Here is a 22547-nt window from a genome sequence, read left to right as displayed (position 1 = left end):
ATGGCCAGACTTTGGTTTCTGGGGAGTAATGCCTTTTGGGCACCTAGGATGCTGCAGGACAACTGCTCCCCAGCTTCCAGGTCCCCCAGTGCTCCTTCTTCCCCATAGGGGTCCAGCTGTGTCCTCTAGCAACGTGCCCTCCATGCCTTACAAGACCGCGCTCACCTTTAAGCCGAGCTCCAGCTCCCTCAGCGAGCGCTGAATCTCTCTGGTGAGGATATTCATCCGGCCACACTCCTGGAAGGCAACTACAATGTAAGGGGTGCGCTCCTCCACTTTGGCCATCATTTCTGGGATGTTAAACTCGTCTGTCACCCGCTCCAATATTTCTTCCAGAAGTGCCTTGACCTGCCCCACAGAAGGAAACACAGCGTTAAGAAAGGGCTCTATTCTCCAGAAGGAATCCATTTTCCTGCAGTGTGGGACTTGAGATGCCAATCACCCATCGTCTGCTGCCCCTCCACCCAATGACCTGGCCAAACTCTTGCCTGCTTGTCTAGGTCAACTAGGTCAGGGCTGAGGACTGACTGACCACAGTAGGACCTCTTCATAGGCTGGCCAAGTTCCTAGGACTTGCACGCCTCGCATAATAAGATGAACACAGATACCTCTCGAAGAATTTGGAGTTGAAAAACTCAGAGGCTGATCCAGTTGGCTATGGGAATCAAACTAGAAAGCCATAAGACAGACTTGGGACAAAAGGTGGCCCCTGTGGGCCATGTGAAGCTGAAGTGATGAGCAGCAATGACAAATCTGTCTGTCTATATCCAGATACAGTATATCAATATACAGTTATATACAATATCTATCGATCATCTATCTAATCTGTCAATCATCTATCCATCTATCTATCACTATCTATCATCTATCTATCTATCTATCTATCTATCTGTCTATCTATCTATCTATCTATCTATCTATCCATCTATCTATCTATCTATCCGGTCATCCACTCAGTTCTGAGTTTCTATGAGGCAACACTGCAGTTTCTATCCTTGAGTTCTGGAAGAAACACCCTCATCTATCATGTAAACCTCCTGTTGTACCCCACGATTCTTTTCCCCACACAAACTGTCAGCTAATTAGATCAGGGGAGCGAGGACAAGTAGGGTCTCTCTCCTGGAAAATTGGAATTGAGGCTCAGAGATTCTGAGTTAATTTGGGGCAAGCACTTGGAGGTTGAGTCTGCGATTTTGGAATAAATGAGTAAGCCCAGGAGGTCTGTCAGCAGAGAAAGAAAAATGAAACAAATGCAGACATAATAGACCACACAGCCAGCAGGTTGGGACAGAGGGAGAGGGGAAGGAGGGAGGGAGTGAGCGAGCACCGGCCCTTTCTGAAGTCCTGAGAGCTGAGCTCTAGGTGCCTGTGGTGGATACCTGTTGTTTTTGTCTGTTCATTATCTCTCTTCCCTTCTAGGAACAATTCCCTATCTCCTTTGTGAAACTGTCTTCCCCATTGTTTTATGTTTATGTTTAGTCACTGGGCCCAGTTTCCCCTGAACCAAGTTAGGCCCATCAGATTATGCTTCCCGGGAGCACAACGATTTGAATCTCAAGCCTGGAATCCAAGGAACCACTGGCAGGATGGAGGTGCCTGGAAAGGACAGTCTACCCTTCTTTCACCTGGGACTCTAGAGCCATTGTGATTTTTCTCTCTTCTTAGGCTGACTCCCTTGATAGAGTGAGCTATTTCTTGCCTAGTTAAGCTCTGTTGGTGTCTGTAGCTTGCAGCCAAGGAGGCCTGACCGAGTTAACACAGTTCTGCCACGCATTACCCATGTGAACGTAAGCAAGTTACTTAGGCCTCAATTTTCTCCAACTGTAAACACTTCCAAGAGTGTCTTTTTCTCCACTTGTCCCCTTTCCCAACTCCCAGAGTTGATGTGAAGATCAAATCAAATGAGCTGATGAGTGTGGCAGTCTCTGAAATGTATGAAGAACTATATAAGTGTAAAGGATGATAAATATTCACCTTGCCTTGTACTGTTAACTCACAATGCCATCTCCAGGAAAAGAGCTGATGTTAGAAAAAAGAAAGTAAAAACCAATCACTCTGTCACGAATGGGTCTTTGGTGCTGTCATAGCAAAAACTGGAATCGGATTTTAATGGTACCTGAGAGCAGCTGCTGGGGTAGAAGACAAATGGCTAAAATTATATATATATTTTTCTCTGGAGCAGAGTTTGAAAAAACAGCTCTATACCAGCAAGCTTCCATTTGGACATTATTCACAAAGAGACGAAAAGATCACCTGGAGGTATTGTTCCAAAATACATAGGATGTGGGGACACAGAGTTCTGTTTCATCTCTGATCAGGCTGTAAAGGGTGTGGGGGCCTAAGGAGGGAGAGGGCTGATAGGGAAGGGCCCAGGTCCACAGACGTATGTGGGGCCCTCTTTTGCTCAGGGAACCCAGAGACTCTTTCAGATAGGAGTGGGTTCCAAGGGACGGGGTCCACCTTATTTCCACAGACAAACACTTCTGCTTTCTTCCTTTCTGGAAAAGTAATAAATGCTTATCAGAAAAATCTAAACATTTCTGATACACATGATATTAGAAGCAAAGTCCTCCCACAGTCTTAACTCTTCCCCCAGTGGGAGAAAAACACTGTTCAACTATTAGTTTTTTGGTATATATTCCTACAGATGCCCTTCAGTGTACATAACTCTATTCCTCTATCATCCATCCATCCACCCACTATCCATCCATCACCCATCTACCCACCACCCATCCATCCATCCATTCATCCATCCATCAATTATCTATCCATCATCACCCATCTACCCATCACCCATCCATCCATCCATCCATCCATCCATCCATCCATCCATCCATCCATCCATTATCTATCCATCATCCATCCATCAATCCATCCATCCATCCATCCATCTATCCATCTATCCATCCATCCATCCTTCCATCCATCCATCCATCCATCCATCCATCCATCCATCCATCCATGTATCTAACATGCTGACCTCCCTTCTCACTCCCTTTCTTTAGCTATATACTAAAATCCCCAGCTTCCTTTCATATAGATGTAAACATGGGAGCAGAATTGAGTCAAGAGTTCATGAGTGTATGTGGAGTGTACAACCTCCCGGTCATTTACTTCTTAACTACAAAATACTCTCTGGGCTTTGACTCTTTGCCCCTCAACTTGAGCTGAGCTGCTGTGTGGACTGGAAGGAACATAGCTCATAGGAACATGTGAGCTATGTGAGAAGCACCACCATGGCCAAATACTGGGATACTGCACGATCAGATGTGCACCCAGTAACCTGCACACGTGTCCCACGCAGTGTGCATGGCAAGTAATCACAGTTCATATCATTTCTGAAATACACACACAAGCACACACACACCCCATTTCTTGGGTTAGCTGGGGGAGGGGATAAGGAAATGATAAGCATTAGAACCTTCTTTGAACCTTGACTGAAGAATTCTAAGTCTATTACCTATATAGTCTCAGCCTTTTCCAGTTTTAGATCTAGGAACATTATTCATTCTGGGTGGGTGCTTCTCTTTATTTTCAAATTATACATCAAATAGTGGAATAGACTGAGTAGAGTGATATGGAGCAGCTTTCTCGAAGTATGCTCACCTCATCAAAATCACTAGTTGCCAATGCAACCTAACCCCAGGCCTCGGAGTCAGAATTTCAATCTCTCGGGCACATTCTTAGGCATATTAAAATTTAAGAAATACTATTTTGATGACATGACTCCATACCTTTATATAAAAGTCCAACTCTTTTAGTATCAGTTTGCTTTCCTAAAATCAGTCTCTAGAGCCTAAAAGTTTGATAATCTTCCCAGGGATGTTTACTTGTAAACCTAATGGCATCTCGAAATTAAAGAACCCAGCTAGGACCCGGTGCAGTGGCTCACGCCTATAATCCTAGCACTTTGGGAGGTCAAAGTGAGAGGATTGCTTCAGCCCAGGAGTTCAAGACCAGCCTAGGCAACATAGTGAGACCCTGTCTCTACAAAAACTTAAAAAATTAGCAGGGCGTGGTGGTACACACCTGCAGTCCTAGCTACTCAGGAGGCTGAGGTGGAAGGATTGCTTGAGGTTAGGAGTTGGAGGCTGTAGTGAGCTGTGATTATGCCACTGAACTCTCCAGCCTGGGTGACAGAGTGAAATCTTACTCTTAGAAAAATTAAATTAAAAAAAAAAATCCAGGCAGTACCATGGGGTGGATGTGAGCTGGTACAAATTATCTTTGGGAAGTTGGTTAGCTTGTTTCAGAAAAAATTTCATGGAGAAATTTCCCTTTGGTGGCCCATTCTTTTTTTTTTTTTGAGACAGAGTCTTACTCTGTCGCCAGGCTGGAGTGCAGTGGCGCAGTCTTGACTCACTGCAACCTCCGCCTCCCAGGTTCAAGCAATTCTTCTGCCTCAGCCTCCTGAGTAGCTGGGATTACAGGCACCTGCCACCATGCCTGGCTAACTTTTGTATTTTTAGTAGAGACGGGGTTTCACAATGTTGGCCAGGCTGGTCTCGAACTTATGACCTCATGATCTGCCCACCTTGGCCTCCCAAAGTGCTGGGATTACAGGCATGAGGCCCATTCTTTCTTTATCCTCAGCTACCCCCACACCAGGATCAGAGCCCCCATGTTGCCTTGGGTTGTCCTGAAACCCACACCTCACCCTGGTCTGCCTTTCTACTCCATGATTCCCTTCCACCTGCCTAAAATTTCAGGAAGTCCTGTGCTTAGTAGCAGGTAACTGTGTGTTAAGAGACTCTCGGACTAGAAGCCATTCACACAAAGGGAAGGAGTTTGCATTGTGAAGGACTGTGTTCTTCCCCACCGGCATCTGGTCGGTGAACTGAGGTGGGGGTGCTTAGGGGCAGCCCCTTGCCCATCCTTGCTTGGTTTGCCAGGGGATCAGGAAGTCACATTCAAGGTTCCCAAGCCACCACTGTTCAGCCTTGCCCTTTCTTCTCTTTAGCAGAGAAGATGAATAAAAATGGACTTTGGGTGGACCGGCAAAGAAAACTGCTGAACCCAATGGCAGGGACTTTCTATGATTTAACTGATGGCCAGCATGGTGATGATGGGGGAGGGGAGGGGCTCTTGGCGGTGACAGGCAAGCATCTCCAGGCTGCAGGTGGTTGGTGCCTTGTGTGTTGTCTATGCTGTGTACTGCCAAAATGGCCAGAGGGAGAAAGGTGTGCATCTATGATCCTCGGGCTCCCCCAGAGCGATCTCAGGCAGTCCCCACCACACACACCTTTTCTTCTCTTGTGGACCCTGCTCCATCTCCGGCCTGGCTGTCCCGAGGCTGCAGCTCCAGCACAGTGCGGAAGAGCTTTTCTGAGGTTTGGGTCAGGAAGCCAATCTCTGCGTTCGGGTGGAGGCCATAGAGGTAGGGGGATTCTGGGGGCAGCTCCGCATCGATGTACTGAAAATCAAGGGTAAGCTCACTTAAAAAGAAACCAACAAGTACCTCCCATCTCCCACACCGGCTTGTCCTCCGCAGGGAGTTCATGGGCTAGTATCCCCCCTCCAGGGGACGCTGCTCGCCATCCCTGGTTGACTTCAGCACCCTCTCCACCTATTAGTGCACCTTGACATCATCTGTTTTTGTCGGCTGGACCCGTTTCCCAGAACTTCCACATTCATTCTATCGTTCTCTCTTTTCTGGGAGGCTTAGATGACTTTATCTATCTCCAGTCCCACTGTCTCCCACTCCTCCCTGAGAACTCTTTTTCCTGCAGACCAGAGGAGGACTTCTCATAGTCTTTCAAAAATACGAATCCCTCCCTAGTGATTTTACTTAAGCTCTTCTAGGATTCCAGACCTTTCCTTCTTGTTTTTCTCTCCCCTCCATCTAAATCAGAGATGACAAACCTGAACACGTACATGGGACGGTGCATGCAAAATAAATGAGTGAATTGGGCTTAGGACGAGGGAGGTGAGATTGGCTGCAAACTGGAGAGTTTGCACCCCTGGTGAAAGGTATTCAAATAAAAAAAATTTTGAAACTGTGCATCACCCTAGCAGTTCCTTTCTGTGGTGAGTGCTAGTGGCTAGAGTCTGCCATGCCTAATGCCTAAAAATCCTAACCAGTGGCAGGCTCAAGTGCTTTCCACCTCAGTCTCCCAAGTAGCTGGAAATACAGGTACATGTCGCCATGCTCAAGCCGATTTTTTATTTCTATTTTTTGTAGAGATGAGGTCTCACTGTGTTGCCTGGGCTGGTCTCTAACTCATCAGCTCAAGTGATCCTCCAGCCTTGACCTCCCAAAGTTCTGGGATTCCAGGCGGGAGCCACCGCGCCTGGCTCTGAATGCTTTGAGTGCCTCTTCATGACTCTTTACACGATGGTGGGAAAATATCCCTCAAGTTCTGGTCCTGATATGATTCTGACGATTCCTTGGTGTTATTAGCACCTAGTCTAATAGACTGCTCATTCCTCAAGGGCCGATCTGTATTTTCATTTTTGTATTTCCTCCAGCGTTCTGTGCAGGCCTGGACTCTATGTAGATGCCCTAGAACCATCTATTAACTGACACATTAAAGAGAAGTATAAGAAAGAGAGTGTACCTCAGTCATTTGGAAATGTGCAAATCAATTTCACCCTTGCTGAATAAGAGAAACAGACTTCCTTTGCCTGTTACTTGCTCCAGCCTCCTGTCGAATTATCCCATGGACACTAGGGGACGCTGTTGCACAATTTTCCTGGGTAAAGCCTTCTTGCCTTTGGTGAAGTAGTTAAAAACATTTCCTATTATTTTCCTTAAAGAGCTTTATTGTTTTAAATCTCTTCTTATAGGTCCAATTTTTCTGGATCAAATGACTTTTACAATTTACCCTTAAGTTTTATGAATTAAAAAATTTTTTTTAAGCTTGCAGTTAATATTCCTCTGATCAATATTTCCCTTATGTTTTATATTCAAGAGTTTTTCTAGGCATGTTCAAAAGCCTACCAATAAAAACTGTTAAAAAATATCTTTTGGGCCGGGCGCGGTGGCTCATGCCTGTAATCCCAGCACTTTGGGAGGCTGAGGCGGGTGGATCATGAGGTCAGGAGTTCGAGACCAGCCTGACCAACATGATGAAACCCCGTCTCTACTAAAAATACAAAAATTAGCCGGGTGTGGTGATGCACGCCTGTAATCCCAGCTACTCAGGAGGCTGAGGCAGGAGAATCGCTTGAACCTGGGAGGCAGAGGTTGCAGTGAGCCGAGATCGCGCTACTCCACTCCAGCCTGGGCAACAGAGTGAGACTCCATCTCAAAAAAAAAAAAAAAAAAAAAAAACTTTCAGAATGTTTTCCATGGAAGGTGAAATAGGCAAAGATGGATACTTTAAACATAGCTGTGGTAATAGCAACATAAAAGACCAAAGTAATAGTAAGAAAACCTCCATGAGGCTGGGCATGGTGGCTCACACCTGTAATCCCAGCACTTTGGGAGGCCGAGGCAGGTGGATCACCTGAGGTCAGGAGTTCAAGACCAGCTTGGCCAACACGACGAAACCCCGTCTCCACTAAAAAATACAAAAACCGGGTATGGTGGTGGGGGCCTGTAATCCCAGCTACTTAGGAGGCTGAGGCAGTGAGAATAGCTTGAACCGGGGAGGTGGAGGTTGCAGTGAGCCAAGATCGTACCACTGCACTCCAGCCTGGGTGACAGAACAAGACTCCATCTCAAAAAAGAAAAGAAAAGAAAACCTTCATGAGAATGCTGACTGTGGCATACGTATGTGGTATGTGCCTGTGTTCATAGCCACCAACGGGGAGTGAGAGGGGTGAGTGACCTGAGTGATCTTCGCACAAGACCATGCTCCTCCAGGGATATTTAGAATCACCAACAGAAACTTTACCAAAAGTTGGCTAAGGTCTTGCCTGAAATTTTGCTCCATGAAAAACGGCTTTGTCAGGCCAGGCGCGGTGGCTCACGCCTGTAATCCCAGCACTTTGGGAGGCCCAGGTGGGTGGATCACGAGGTCAGGAGATCGAGACCATTCTGGCTAACAGGCTGAAACCCCGTCTCTACTAAAAAAATACAAAAATAAAATTAGCCGGGCGTGGTGGCGTGCGCCTGTAGTCCCAGCTACTTGGGAGGCTGAGGCAGGAGAATGGCGTGAACCCGGGAGGTGGAGCTTGCAGTGAGCCGAGATCGCACCACTGCACTCCAGCCTGGGTGCCAGAGCAAGACTCCATCTCAAAAAAAAAAAAAAAAAAAAGGCTTTGTCAACATCCCAAGTGAAAACAACCGAATAACTGTCCCAGATGTTATTTGTAGAAAACAGCAACACATAGAATGACTGAACCAAACATCAAGAATAGAAAGATCTTCAAAGCCTCCATTTGATTATTGATTTGAGGCTAGAAATCCCGTATCTCTCAACTTAAACAGGGCAGGCTTGGGGCATAGGACCAGATTTGACATGCGCTCAGCTGTCTAAGCCCTTTTGCCCCGGCCCCTGCCTGCAGCCCATGGTGATGTCCCAGCAGAGGCTTCCCTGGTGGTGCAGTCAGCGTGGGAGGAACACCCAGGTCCCTGTGAGCACCCTCACTCCATCAGAAGCACAGAGCAGAGCCTCACCTGATGATAACCATTGTAGTCCATGTTGCCTGGGAGTGGGAACCCTGGGGCCAAAGACAGTTCTCCTTCTAACATTTCTGGTCGAATGAATTCCCCCAGGTAGGTTCTGCAGAGTCTTCTGTCCCAGTCGTCTGTGATATGGCCTCCATACACGATCTCTCCAAACAGGTAGCGCAAATCATCATAGGGGACCTGAGTGATGGGGGAAAGAAAGAGAGGAAGGAAGGAAGACCTCCACACAGGCGTTGGAGCTGGCCTGCCATCTGGACAGCACAGGAAGCCACAAGAGGGGACGCTTCTTGAGATTGGGAGCAATGTCTTATTTTTCTTCATACCCCCAGTGCCCAGTAGGGTTAGGGGTGTTTGGGGAGTTCATTAAAAGCTTGAAGAAGGCCAGGCGCGGTGGCTCATGCCTGTAATTCCAGCACTTTGGGAGGCCGAGGCGGGTGGATCACCTGAGATTGGGAGTTCAAGACCAGCCTGACCAACATGGAGAAATCCCATCTCTACTAAAAATACAAAATTAGCCAGGCATGGTGGTGCATGCCTGTAATCCCAGCTATTCAGGAGGCTGAGGCAGGAGAATCTCTTGAACCTGGGAGGCGGAGGTTGTGGTGAGCTGAGGTCGCGCCATTGCACTCCAGCCTGGGCAACAAGAGTGAAACTCCGTCTCAAAAAAAAAAAAAAAGAAGAAAAAAAAGCTTGAAGAATTACATCAAAGAGTGAAGACAGGAAAGATGCCAACCCCAAGCCCCACATATATATATGCCTTCCCTCTTTCAAGCTTTTTAACTGTGACAGTGAAGGCAGGCTCTACCTAGAAATCCTTTAAATAGGTGAATGTCAAATGGAGAAAAGTGAGGACCGGAGTACTTTTCTAATTTTCTGCCTTTAATGACAAGATTAACGGTCCCCTTTGAAAGTTCAAACGGAATAAACAAAGCCCGCAAGTTCATTGGTGTGAAACTTAGGGAGGGAGGTCACTGGAGGAAAGCCAGCAATGAAACATTACTGTTGAGAGGAGTGAGCTTCCCAGGCCCAAGGGCTGGAGACAGAAGGATTTCTCAGGGCATCTGGGTCTGGTTCATTTTCCCCACGAGGAAGAGGTGGTGGCCCTGTTGACTCTGTGTTTGGTTCCTGAACTAGAATAACCTTGACGAGGTGAATATTCCCTTAATTGGAAGAGCACTGATTGTTAGCGAAGTCTGGGAACTTCTATCAGGCGAGTGTGAAGTCTCTTCCTGCCGATCCACAGCCTGCCTGCCATGCTGTGAAGACACAGGTGTGGTCTGGTGGGGCACGGGACAAACTCTCATGGGACTGCCTCACTGTGTGAGTCTCTAGTTAGACTTCCTGAGCATCCATGGCTCTCACCTCACAGTTGTACTATTCTCACCCTTTGGGCTAATCCTGGGGTTGGCACTGCCTCATCCCACCTGTGTGGGGGTGCAGCCCTTCTGTGTGCACATGTCCCTTCTGTAGGATGGCACTGCATCATCCTTGTGAGAGGTGGCCCTCCTTAACGTGCATATGAATTACCAGAGAATCTCGTTCAAATGTGCTGATTCAGTAAGTTTGGGTGGGACCTGAGAGTCTGCATTTCTAACTAGCTCCCAAGTCCTGCCAATGATGTTGATCCATGGGCTCTGATTTGTACTATCAAGGTTTCAAATAATCTAGCTGTCAGGTAATGGGGAGTGGGGCTTGGAACATGACCAAGTATTACACTCTTCAATTGTGGTCCGGGAACCAGCAGCATCTGCATCACGAGGGAGCTTGTTAGAAATGTGCATTCTCAGGCCCCATCCTAGACCCCTCTGATTCACCCCTCAAAATCAAATAATTTTAACCCTCTCCCTACCTGGCTGCTCCCTGAATGTCCATGGCCTTTACCTTTGCGTTGGCCTCCAGGAAGTTGTAGAGGACGTTCGCAGAGACAGTGAGGTCTCCAGTGTTAAAGGGGTACGAGCGATTCCATCCCTGGGGCCCAAATTTTCGTCTTTCTGCCACCACCGCATGGAAATAACAAAGAGCAAAGAGGATGCTCTTAAACTCCATCTCCCGAGAACACATCTCCAGAGTGTCCTGAAATGAGAGCGTCACCTGTAATGTTCACACACAGCTTCTCTTATACAGGGCTGGCTAGGGTGGGGTTACAATCAGGGTTTGTGTTGGAAAACATTACCATATATATTCTGGTTTGGGTTTGAGTTACAGCAAGACTACAGCCTGGGGGGATCGTGTGGAAGGGTCAGGCTTTAGCTGAGCATTGAATTAAGGTTTAGATTCAGGTTATAATGGGGTTTGGTTTAGGGTTCAAGTTTGTGCACACAGATGTGCTAATAGGGTTCACTAATGTAGCTGATGGGGATTAGGGTGACATGCAATGAGAATGTTGTGTACCGGGGTGTGGGGTATGGGTGTACATCCCATGGGAACATCCCTGATATCTTCTCTTCCTACCATGCTTTTCTTGCCTGTTGTGGAATCTTAGCAGGTGTAATCACTGCCTTGGAGTTAAGCTGGGAAAAAGAGTACAGAGGGGATTGAATGTGTTTTGCTTCTGGAATCTTTGTGGAAGCTTCCCCCCCAGAGTTGGGCTGCTGGACTCCTACACTACAAGGGTGTCACACAGTCAGTAAAATCTTCTGAGACTCTGATTGCCACATGGTCTTCATCTTACTTTAGGCTTAAACCAGGCCCCAAAGGTTTATGTTGGTTTAGGTGGCACAGTCATCCTGTTGGATGGCCCATCTCAAATAACCTGCATGACCCAACTGACACATGTGAGCTAGCAGGGCTTCTGGGAAACCTGAGATGCACTGGTACTATGACAAGATGACAACCAAGAAGAAAACCTCCCCAGCAGCTGCTGGAACCCTCTCCTTGAATTCCACCAAGGCGTGGTGTGGCAGATGGATTTTAAGGTGATCCCATGGCCCCCAGTCTGCTACAATTCATGCCTTTGGGTACTCTCCTGCCCAGGGAGGTGGAACTCTCAAGAGAGAACCAACAAGAAATAGTGCCTTCCTGAGAAGATGAAAGAGGCCTGGGCCACAGACTTTGACAGTGCAACTTCATATACAAAGTTGGCCACCATGGGCTTGGACCTGGCCTCAAATAAATACGCTACAACATAAGCCTTGAAATTCCCCATAATGGAAACATAGTGGTCTGCAATTGAACACTTGATATTCTGGGTCTCTCTGGAGCATAGTATTCTCAAACTTGACTGTGTATAAGAATCTCCTGGAGGGTTCATTAAAACATATTCCTGGGCCCCAGCCCAGAGTTTCAGATTGGTGCCTAACAATCTGCATTTTTTTTTTTTTTTTTTTTTTTTTGAGATGGAGTCTCGCTTTGTCGCCCAGGCTGGAGTGCAGTGGCACAATCTCGGCTCACTGCAAGCTCCACCTCCCGGGTTCATGCCATTCTCTTGCCTCAGCCTCCCAAGTAGCTGGGATGACAGAAAAATTTGCATTTCTAACAAGTTTCCAGGTGATGCTGATGCTGCTGGTCCAGGGGCCATACTTTAAGGGGTCTAACATGCAGTTACATTTCAAATCCATATCCCCACTACCTGACACCTGGATTCTTTGAACCGTTGATACTCAAGATTCATGTAGACATCAAGTGATATCATCTGATTGACAGTGTCATCCCCTTGCCTGAAGATAGCCCATCAGTGTGCGACCCAGTGTATCTTATCAATTAGATGTAGAACAACGTGCCCCTCTTCATCTTGGAATATTAGGTAACAGTAAACTTGCAGAAGGCTTCCCCACATCTCTTGCCAAAGAAATGTCCTGAGCTCTACTCCCCTGGAGTTATCTGGCAATGGAGAGTGGGGTTTCCCTGAGTGGGTGTCAGGTGGGAACATTTTACCCACATCAGCATTGCTCTGCAGCCCAACCAGCACCCAACTCCCTTCTGAGTTGCATGCTCTCCCCCAACCAGTTTGCATCAGCTGATTGCGAGGTGGGCTGCTCTTTTTGCCTCCCTCCCAGGGCCATACCTGAGTGAAGTTGTCCAGGGCCTTGTGCAGGTTGGCATGCATGCCCGTGGGGGGCTCATTGGTGATCTTAATGGAGTTCTCCAGGATGCCCTGGGGGATGATGTGGCCCTCAGGGGAGGGTGCCGGCTCTGCACTCATGAACACCCTGAACTCTGGGTGGCTGTTCTCACTGTGCTCCTCCAGCTTCTTCTCCAGGGTGCTGAGCCACTTGGCCACCAGGTGAACGTTCTAGTGGGAAGGAAGGAGCCCCCCCAAATACAGGCATCTGCTTAGCTCTGTTAGCAGTAAACAGTTGTCAGGAAGGCAGCCAGAGGGGGGACTGGTCTTAGCATCACATAATTTTTAAAAATTGTGGTAAGAAGTAACATAAAATTTACCATCTCAAACCCTTTTTAAGTGGACAGTTAATGGCGTTACATGCACTCACATGTTGTGCAACTCAATGACTTTTAATGGCAGAAGTGTCTTAAATCACATCATAGAAAAGAGTTCTGGGATGCCCAGTAGTGACGACCTCCCAGTATTCTGCAATTAAACTCTATCCCTTGCTATCCTAAGGCTTTCCAGCATAACGTTTTTAACTTGCCTGTGCATGGGAATAACCTGAAGAGCTTCTTAAAACACAGATTCTTGTGCCCCAGCCCAGAGTTTCAGATTCAGCAGGTCCAGGATGGGGCCTGAGAATGTGCATTTCTAACAAGCTCCCTGGTGATGCAGATGCTACTGGTCCGGAGACCACAATTTAAGAGTGTAACACGGCCAGGCACGGTGGCTCACGCCTGTCATCCCAGCACTTTGGGAGGCTGAGGCAGGCGGATCACAAGGTCAGGAGGTCGAGACCATCCTGGCTAACACGGTGAAACCCCGTCTCTACTAAAAATACAAAAAATTAGCTGGGCGTGGTGGTGGGCGCTTGTAGTCCCAGCTACTCAGGAGGCTGAGGGAGGAGAATGACGTGAACCCGGGAGGCAGAGCTTGCAGTGAGCCGAGATCGCGCCACTGCAGTCCAGCCCGGGCGACAGAGTGAGACTCCATCTCAAAAAAAAAAAAAAAAAAAAAAAAAAGGCTGTAACACATGGTCATATTCCAAGTCTAACTCCCCATTACCTGACAGCTAGATTATTTGAAACCTTGATGGTACACATTGGAGCTCATGGATCAACATTGTTGGCAGTACCTGGGAGCTAGTTAGAAATGCAGAATCTAAGGTCCTGCCCAAACTTACCGAATCAGCGCCTTTTAATGAGATCCTCCAGTAATTCGTATATACGTTAACATTTGAAAGGCACTGATTTAAACTCTTTCTAGCTAGCTTTCCTGAGTCTTCTCTCTCCACTCTCCAAATCATTCTGTTAATTGTTGCCAAACTTATCTTCCTGAAACACACTGAGTCATTGCTGCTCAAAGACCGAACAAGGCTCTCTACTCTAATCCCAAGCTCCTCCGTCTGGTCTTTGAGCCTGTCTCCTCCCCGCCACGTTTGATTGCTGTCTATCTATCAAAACCTACATTTGTTTCTTACCAGTGCTTTGCAGAATGCACCTTTCACTGTAGTAAGGAGAGTCACCTGGCTTCATTGCAATGTGTTTCATTATAATGGATAGATAAAAGCTCCTTGATAAATATTTGATGAAGTAAGCATGCAAAGCCTTAAATACACAGATCAGAGCTGAGCCCAGCACTTGAACCATAGTAATTTGGTCTTTGAGTGCTGCCTTCTGTTCTATAAGAAGAGAAATAACAATAACGTTTGCTATACTTATTTCACAGAGTGGCTGCAGATAACCAAAGAAATGGATTTGAAAGGGTTTTGTAGGACTGGTTGCAGTGGCTCACATCTGTAATCCCAGCACTTTGGGAGGCCAAGGGGGTGGATTGCTTGAGGCCAGGAGTTCAATACCAGCCTGGCCAACATGGTGAAACCCCATCTCTACAAAATAAATAAATAAATTAATTAATAATAAAAAAGAAAGGGTTTGTATACTGTAAAATGCTATGTAAAGGATAGTAGTAGTTGTTGAGATGAAAATTGGTGAAATTAGAGAATTTACTTATAATCAAATCAATTGGAGCAGAGTGTTTAGTGGGCTACTCGAGAGCCAGGGTTCCTTTTAGCCAGCATCACCAGCAACCCACATGTGGGTAATTTGGCTGCTCCTTTAGAAACTCCAAGTTCTGCTAGTAGGCGGGTCTGGGAGAAGGAATGTCTGTTGTTTGTGTATAGAACCCTGGGGTGGATTCAGAGATCCTTGAGGCTGCCCCACTGGGTTGATGGGCTTGGGTTGGGAAATCCACACAATAGCTCCTACATCCAGGAAGGAAGAGCGGGAAGACTGTGAGCCTTGCTCTCTCACCCAGGACCAGAGAAGCCAGCTCTCCCAGAAAAGAAGCCCTAGCTCATCTGGGTCAGGGTCCTCAGGCAGCATTTCCCAAAAGTGTGCTATGGGATGTTAAAAGATGTTAGATCCATAAAGAAGGTCTGTGTTCCTGCACACCTACAACCATCTGATCTTTGACAAACCTGACAAAAACAAGCAATGGCGAAAGGATTCCCTATTTAATAAATGGTGCTGGGAGAACTGGCTATCCATATGCAAACAATTGAAACTAGACTCCTTCCTTATACCTTATACAAAAATTAACTCAACACAGATTAAAGACTTAAATGTAAAACCCAAAACTATAAGAACCCTAGAAGAAAATCTAGGTAATATCATTCAGGACATAGGCATAGGCAAAGATTTTATGACAAAAATGCTAAAAGCAATTGCAACAAAAGCAAAAATTAACAAGTGGGATCTAATTAAACTAAAGAGCTTCTTCCCAGGAAAATAAACTATCATCAGAGTGAAAAGACAACTTATGGAATGGGAGAAAATTTTTGCAATTAGACCTGACACAAGTCTAATATCCAGAGTCTACAAGGAACTTAAACAAATTTACAAGCAAAAAACAAACAACCTCATTAAAAAATGGGCAAAGAACATGAACTGACACTTCTCAAAAGAAGATATTCATTGTGGCCAACAAACATGAAAAGAAGCTCAACATCGTTGATCATTAGAGAAATGCAAATCAGAACCACAATGAGATACCATCTCACGCCAGTCAGAATGCCAATTATTAAAAAGTCAAGGAACAACAGATGCTGGTGAGGTTTTGGAGAAAAAGGAACCCTTTTATGCTGTTGGTGGGAGTGTAAGTTAGTTCAACCATTGTGGAAGACAGTGTAGCAATTCCTCAAAGATATAGAAGCAGAAATACCATTTGACCCACCAATCCCATTACTGGGTATAAGCCCAAAGGAATATGAATCATTTTATTATAAAGATACATGCATGCATATGTTCATGGCAGCACTATTCACAATAGCAAAGACTTGGAGTCAACCCAACTGCTCATCAATGATAGACTAGATAAAGAAAATGTGGTACATATACACCATGGAATACTATGCAGGCATAAAAAGGAACGAGATCATGTCCTTTGCAGGGAAACGAATGGAGCTGGAAGCCGTTACCCTCAGCAAACTAATGTGGGAACAGAAAATCAAACACTGCATGTTCTCACTTATAACTGGGAGCTGAACAATGAGAACACATGGACACATGGGGCAGGGAACAAACACACTGAGGCGTGTTGTGGGATGTGGGGACAGGGAGAGCATCAGGAAGAACAGCTGATGAATGCTGGGCTTAATACCTAGGTGATGGGTTGATCTGTGCAGCAAACCACCATGGCATATGTTTACCTATGTAACAAACCTGCGCATCCTGCACATGTACCCCAGAACTTAAAATAAAAGTTGAAGGAAAAAAAAAAGAAGGCCTGTGTTCAACGGAATTTGGGAAATACTGGATGGAATAAGATTTCTATACCAAAGGATTCTCAGAACCATTAACCTATTGATATCATTGAAAATATCCTTAAAAGGAATTTGTATGTAGTATTTTCCAACATTTGAAATAGGAATTTGTTAAGTGTATTCCTCCCCCCAGGTTTTTTTTTTTTTTTCAGAGAATCTCTCAGGTTTACAGGCTGGGAAACATTGCTGGGTAGGATTCTGGTCCAGTCTGGTTCGGTACATCAGGAAATTCTTAGAACCAGGTAGCTATGATTCCTACAAGAGATTTCACAAACCAGTAAGGATCTTTTGTTTCTGTGAGCACTTTACAGTTTGGACAGATTATGTCTATTCAATACTCCAATGCTTTATTCAGGGGGAAAGGCAGGCATCTGTATTATTTGGCACAATTTTCCTTTGGAAATGTCCAATCACCAGGAAATAAAGAGGGAATATTGAGTTCAGTGTTGGAGAGCTCCGAGCAACCACATCAACACAAGATTTTGGTGCCCTGCATGGCCAATAGGTGCTGGGGGACAATGGGGGCAGCAGAGGCGGCACCACAGTCTCAGAAACAGACTCTGATGTCGATGACAAGTGCCTGGGTTCCCAGCACTGGTGTCCGGAGAAGTCTCTTGGCAAATGTGCCTGAGAGGGTGGGGAGGTCATACCTTCAAGCACTGTGCTGACCCATGAGGGAGGAAGGAGGAAACTAAGCTGTTATTATCTTTTCTCCTGAACTTTCTGATGTTTCTGGAAAAGGAGGCCCTGGGAGGGGCCAGATCTCTCCGTTGCTAGGCTCCAAATAAATAACAGAATAATTAAGGACAAAGACCCAGCAGCAAGATGTGATGTCACCAGTAATCAGGAGATGGGAAAGGTTCATGGTAGTGAAAGCCAGGAAGCTTGGGAGTGACTGGCTTTGGCATTTATTCTTTCTTTAATTTCTTCATGGATTCCTTGGCCCACCGGCCTTTTGTTTCAGTGTCTGCTATGTTCAAGGCAGTGGGCTGGGTGATAAAAGGTAAAGAACATCTCTTTACCTAAGAAATTTAGTGGAGAATACAGTCATAAAATAAACCATGTCAACATAGCAATGGAGCTCTAATAGAAGATTCCAAAATGTTCTAGGAGAAAAGAGGAGCAAGTTATGCATTCTGCCACAACTCCAGCATCTATACAAGTGGCATAAAAGAGGATTAGGCACACAGGCCCTGATAGATGGATTTGAAAAGGTTTTGTCTACTGTAAAATGCTATGTAAGAGTTAGTAGTAGTTAGGCTGGGTGCAGGGGCTCATGCCTGCAATCCCAGCACTTTGGGAGGCCAATGCAGGTAGATCACTTGAGTTCTGAAGTTTGAGACAAGCCTGGCCAACATGGTGAAACCCTGTCTCTACTAAAAATATGAAAATTAGCCGGGCATGGTGGTGCACTCCTGTAATCACAGCTCCTCAGGAGGCTGAGGCAGGAGAATCGCTTGAACCCAGGAGGCAGAGGTTGCAGTGAGTCAAGATCGCACCATTGCACTCCAGCCTGGCGACAGAGCAAGACTCCATCTCAAAAAAAAAAAAAAAAAATAAAAGAGTTAGTAGTAATTGTTGAAATGAAAATTGGAAAATTGGTTAAATGAAATAATTTAATAGGGGTTAAATAAAATGTAATAGGGGTTAACAGAGAGGGCTAAATTCTTTAATTTAACTCTCTCTTCTGATAGAAGAGAGGTAGTCTTTTTTTTCTTGTAACTGTTCAGTGAAATTATCAGTAGTAGGGGTTCCAGATTTCCAAACACCAACATGAGCTCTCAGTGAAGAGGCTAAGGTTGCTCCCATATCCTAGTCATGCCCGTGACGAAGAGCATATGACACACAGCCCAAAAGAAAGGCACAGCAGAGGAACATGCCACGAAATTCACAGGAAGAAACCAGCTGTTGAAAGCATCCAGCTGCCAGGGCCTTCAATGTAAATGCTAACTTCCTGAACGCCCATCAGAGTGAGAATCTGTTTCTTTTATAAGTAGAGCTATTTAAACTAGAGAGAGTGGCAGAGCAGGTGAGGAGAGAAGGATTGTTCCTGGACGTGGTCTGGGGAAGAGAACATATGAGTGAGGAGAACTGGAAAGAGAGAAGATGAAGGAATGAAGGGGACAAGAGTGTGAAAGGACAAGTGGGGAGAAGCTAAGAGTGGATGGAGATGCCCAGTGAGTGTGGGATGAGGCAAGTATGGGTCAAGATAACCCAGACCAGGGTAGTGGAACATACCTGCAAAATAACCCAGTGACCTTTCTTGGCAGCGAGGTCCAGCGCAGCCTCAGCCACCACTTCCTGTCCTTGCCCCAAAGACACGTTGTGAAAGTTCTGATTATTGAAGGTGTATCCAAGTTTTCTTCCTAAAAGGAGGATGGAGTTGTCATTATTATTTCTTGTTTCTAATGATGGATGTTTGATGTTCATAAGGAAATGCACATGCTCAGATCACCTCTTAAACACGGGCGTGACGGAATCTATAATCCAAGCCTCATATACTGACCCTTTTCCTTCACAGGGGGCTAATTCTTCCAGCTTTTTGTTCTCATATAAAAGGAAGCACTTGAGCCGGGCGCAGTGGCTCACGCCTGTAATCCCAGCACTTTGGGAGGCCGAAGCGAGCGGATCACCAGGTCAGGAGATCGAGACCATCCTGGCTAACACAGTGAAGCCCCATCTCTACTAAAAATACAAAAGATTAGCTGGGTGTGGTGGTGGGCGCCTGTAGTCCCAGCTACTTGGGAGGCTGAGGCAGGAGAATGGCGTGAACCCGGGAGGCGGAGCTTGCAATGAGCCGAGATTGTGCCACTGGCTCACTCCTATAATCCCAGCACTTTGGGAGGCTGAGGCAGCAGGTGGATCGCCTGAGGTCAGGAGTTCAAGACCAGCCTGGCCAACATAGTGAAAGCTCATCTCTACTAAAAATACAAAAAATTAGCTGGGCGTGGTGGGAGGCACCTGTAATCCCAGCTACTAGGGAGGCTGAGGCAGAAGAACCACTTGAACCCAGGAGGCAGAGGCTGCAGTGAGATGAGATCGCACCATTGCACTCCAGCCTGGGCAACAAGAGCGAAACTCCGTCTCAAAAAAAAAAAAAAAAAAAGAAGCCCTTGTTCAGACCAAAATCACTTCACTCTTCCCTCTTCACTTAATTCCCAAAGAGAGGTAGGATTGCTGATGCTATTCTTTATGTGTCTTATCTGCAGATCAGATATTGGTCCACTATTCTAGGGAGTGCTGATGAGAGAAGGGTGAGAGAGTAGCAAGCATGTGGGTGTGGTCCTTTGTGGCTTGCCTTGTCCTCTGAATAAATATTGTGTCTTCTCTGGAACTTTACTAGAAGGTGTGGCCAGTAGGGGCAGGATTCAGGTAGTTCTGGCTTCCTGTACTTTATGCCCTATTAACCTCCTCTCCTCTCATTCCCAACACATAGAAAAGTGTTAACTCACCATTTTGCAAGAATTAGAGTGAAGAGGGGCAAGACGTGAAGGTGTTTAGTTGTGTAGGTGTGAATTTTCTGTTGGATGTATATAAGGGTTGCTGGTGTTGCAGATGGATTAAGAGAATGACCACATACACAAATGTGGCAGCCATACCACTGAAGCAAGACCAATGGGCTTCAGCTGCTCTCCACGCCCAAGGGAAACAACACAAAGAAATGACCCTAATATAGAGAACATTAGCTCTTAGCACAATCCAATAAAGTGTAGAGAAATTACATAATATTCTTTAGATAAAAGGATCATAAAAATGTATAATACCATGAAGGAATCATTAAGCGATTTTTCTAGCAAGGTGAAGTAGACAAAAGGGGAGAAATTGAAAAAGAGAAATAATAAAAATCCATACTTAAAAAAAATTTAGTTTCAGAGGAGCTAAAAGTGAAGATGTAGCTTGATACTTGTGCAAGAAAATTTTTGGAAACAAGTGTTAATATTGAATATTTCTCTTAAATATAAACAATGTATAGACTGTCATTGAAATGTACAGGAGAAAGCAAGATGATGACTTTTTGTAGTAAGAAATAGACATTGGAGACTTAACTGAGATGAACCCAAGAAACACCGTTACTAAATTATAAATCTTAGCTGGCAAAACATTTGATGTCAGCTTTGGAAGTGGGGAGATAATTCATTCCAGAGAAAATACCAGGATAAAAAGTGTTGGGGCTTTTATATGTCTTCTGTGACATTTCTGCTCACAAAAGGGCCTGTTTATTTTGTTTATTAGCAACAGAAGGATATGGGCGAAGAGGTTATTTAATAAAGATTAGTTTGAAAATTCCAGACTGGAGGGATCATCCCGGGCAAAGCTTAGCACTGCAGAGCCCGGCTGGGATCAGTCTGCATTAATCTGGGCTTGAGGCATGACAATGAGGCGGAGAAGAAAGAAATGGATCTTGGAAACGTTGAGAAGGGGAAAAATGGATGGGATTCTCACTAACTGAACACTCAGCCAAAGGTGGCCGCATCCCATGTGAGCCTCATGGGTGCGGAGGTAACCTTGCGAGGTCTTTCCCTTTGCAACTGTGAGGCTCTCAGATGGCTTATTGGGCCTTGAGCAAGTCCTTCCAGTGTCTCAAGATTTCACCTTCAGATTGTTGTATGCTGGTGCTTCCATGCCTCCACCCCTACTGCTTGTGACTCATCTCTCCTTTTCTGACTTTCCTTCCAGCTCTACATATGGTGGTGTCACCTGGAACTGTGCCCCACTGTCAACCTCTTTTAACATCTTTACGGTGTGCGTCACTGACCTCTAGTCTCTCTGAGGACATCACAACTCCTACAGTCCTCTCCCTAGTTCTATACCCCTATGGCGTTGGCGTTGGAAGGCGAACATTTTTTCTAGTGTTTTCTTGCTACTTGGAGGCTATTTCTTCTCTGCCTTCATAAAAAAGAAGAAAAAAAACACCTTTTTTCACCCAGGCTGGAGTGCAGTGGCACGATCTCACCTTACTGCAACCTCCACCTCCCAGATTCAAGCGATCCTCCTGCCTCAGCCTCCTGAGTAGCTGGGATTACAGGTGCCTGCCACCACGCCTGGCTAATTTTTGTATTTTTAGTAGAGACAAGTTTTCACCATGTTGGCCAGGCTGGTCTCAAACTCCTGACCTCAAGTGATCCACCCACCTCGGCCTCCCAAAGTGCTGGGATTATAGGCATGAGCCACTGTGCCCAGCCAAAAACCCCTTTCTCACTGAAAGCACATGTCATCTGGTTTTATTATTTACCAACTTTTATGTTCTCTGCCTTCTACCAACTTTTCAGTGAGTCTCATTTGTATTAGGGGCTTTAGAACTTGGTTCCTGTTTCATCATCTTGGTAAACTCTAATGTCACTATGGATGACTCAGACAACACCCAGCCTCATGTTTCCTCATCTTTCTTTCTTTTTTTTTTTTTTTGAGATGGAGTCTTGCTCTGTCGCCCAGGCTGGAGTGCAATGGCGCAATCTCAGCTCACTGCAACCTCTGCCTCCTAGGTTCAAGCAACTCTCCTGCCTCAGCCTCCTGAGTAGCTGGGACCACAGGCACATGCCACCATGCCCGGCTAATTTGTGTATTTTTAGTAGAGACGGGGTTTCACCATGTTAGCCAGGCTGGTTCAAACTCCTGATCTCAGGTGATCCGCCCACCTCGGCCTCCCAAAGGGCTGGGATTACAGGCATGAGCCACTGTGCCCAGCCTCATCTTGAAAGAACTTAACTCCAACCCTAATCCCAGCACTTTTGGAGACTGAGGTCGGGAGTTCGAGGCCAGCCTAACCAATATGGAGAAAACCCGTTTCTACTAAAAATACAAAATTAGCCAGGCATGGTGGCTCATGCCTGTAATCCCAGCTACTCAGGGGGCTGAGGGAGGAGAATCGCTTGAACCTGGGAAGCAGAGGTTGTGGTGAGCCGAGATTGTGCCATTGCACTCCAGCCTGGGCGACAAGAGAAAAACTCTGTCTCAAAAAAAAAAAAAAAAGAAAGAAAGAACTTAACTCCATTTCATTTTTGCTGCCGATTCCCAGTGGCCACACCCAGGGCTCTCCCATCATGGAGATCTGTCCTGTGTCTGAAACATGATTCTTCCATGTCCACTCATGAATTTCACTTCCT

General features: G+C 45.9%; 1 protein-coding gene across 2 annotated transcripts in view; it reads right to left on the bottom strand.

Moving 5' to 3' along the window:
- The window catches only part of DNAH9 (dynein axonemal heavy chain 9), a 382482-nt gene that overhangs the window by 35249 nt on the left and 324686 nt on the right, over positions 1-22547 (bottom strand). For both annotated transcript variants that reach the window (XM_024235511.3, XM_054535462.2), the window contains 6 exons: positions 18682-18809; positions 12579-12806; positions 10457-10648; positions 8564-8755; positions 5243-5413; positions 166-348 (listed from right to left, as the gene is read on the bottom strand). In XM_024235511.3, the coding sequence (XP_024091279.3) occupies positions 166-348; positions 5243-5413; positions 8564-8755; positions 10457-10648; positions 12579-12806; positions 18682-18809 (1094 nt within the window). The remainder of the gene's footprint in view (positions 1-165; positions 349-5242; positions 5414-8563; positions 8756-10456; positions 10649-12578; positions 12807-18681; positions 18810-22547) is intronic.

This window comes from Pongo abelii, chromosome 19 (genome assembly GCF_028885655.2).
Source record: "Pongo abelii isolate AG06213 chromosome 19, NHGRI_mPonAbe1-v2.0_pri, whole genome shotgun sequence".
NCBI classification, from domain to species: domain Eukaryota; kingdom Metazoa; phylum Chordata; class Mammalia; order Primates; family Hominidae; genus Pongo; species Pongo abelii.
Note: the sequence above shows the minus strand (reverse complement) of the source record. Positions and strands in the feature narration are given on the sequence as shown.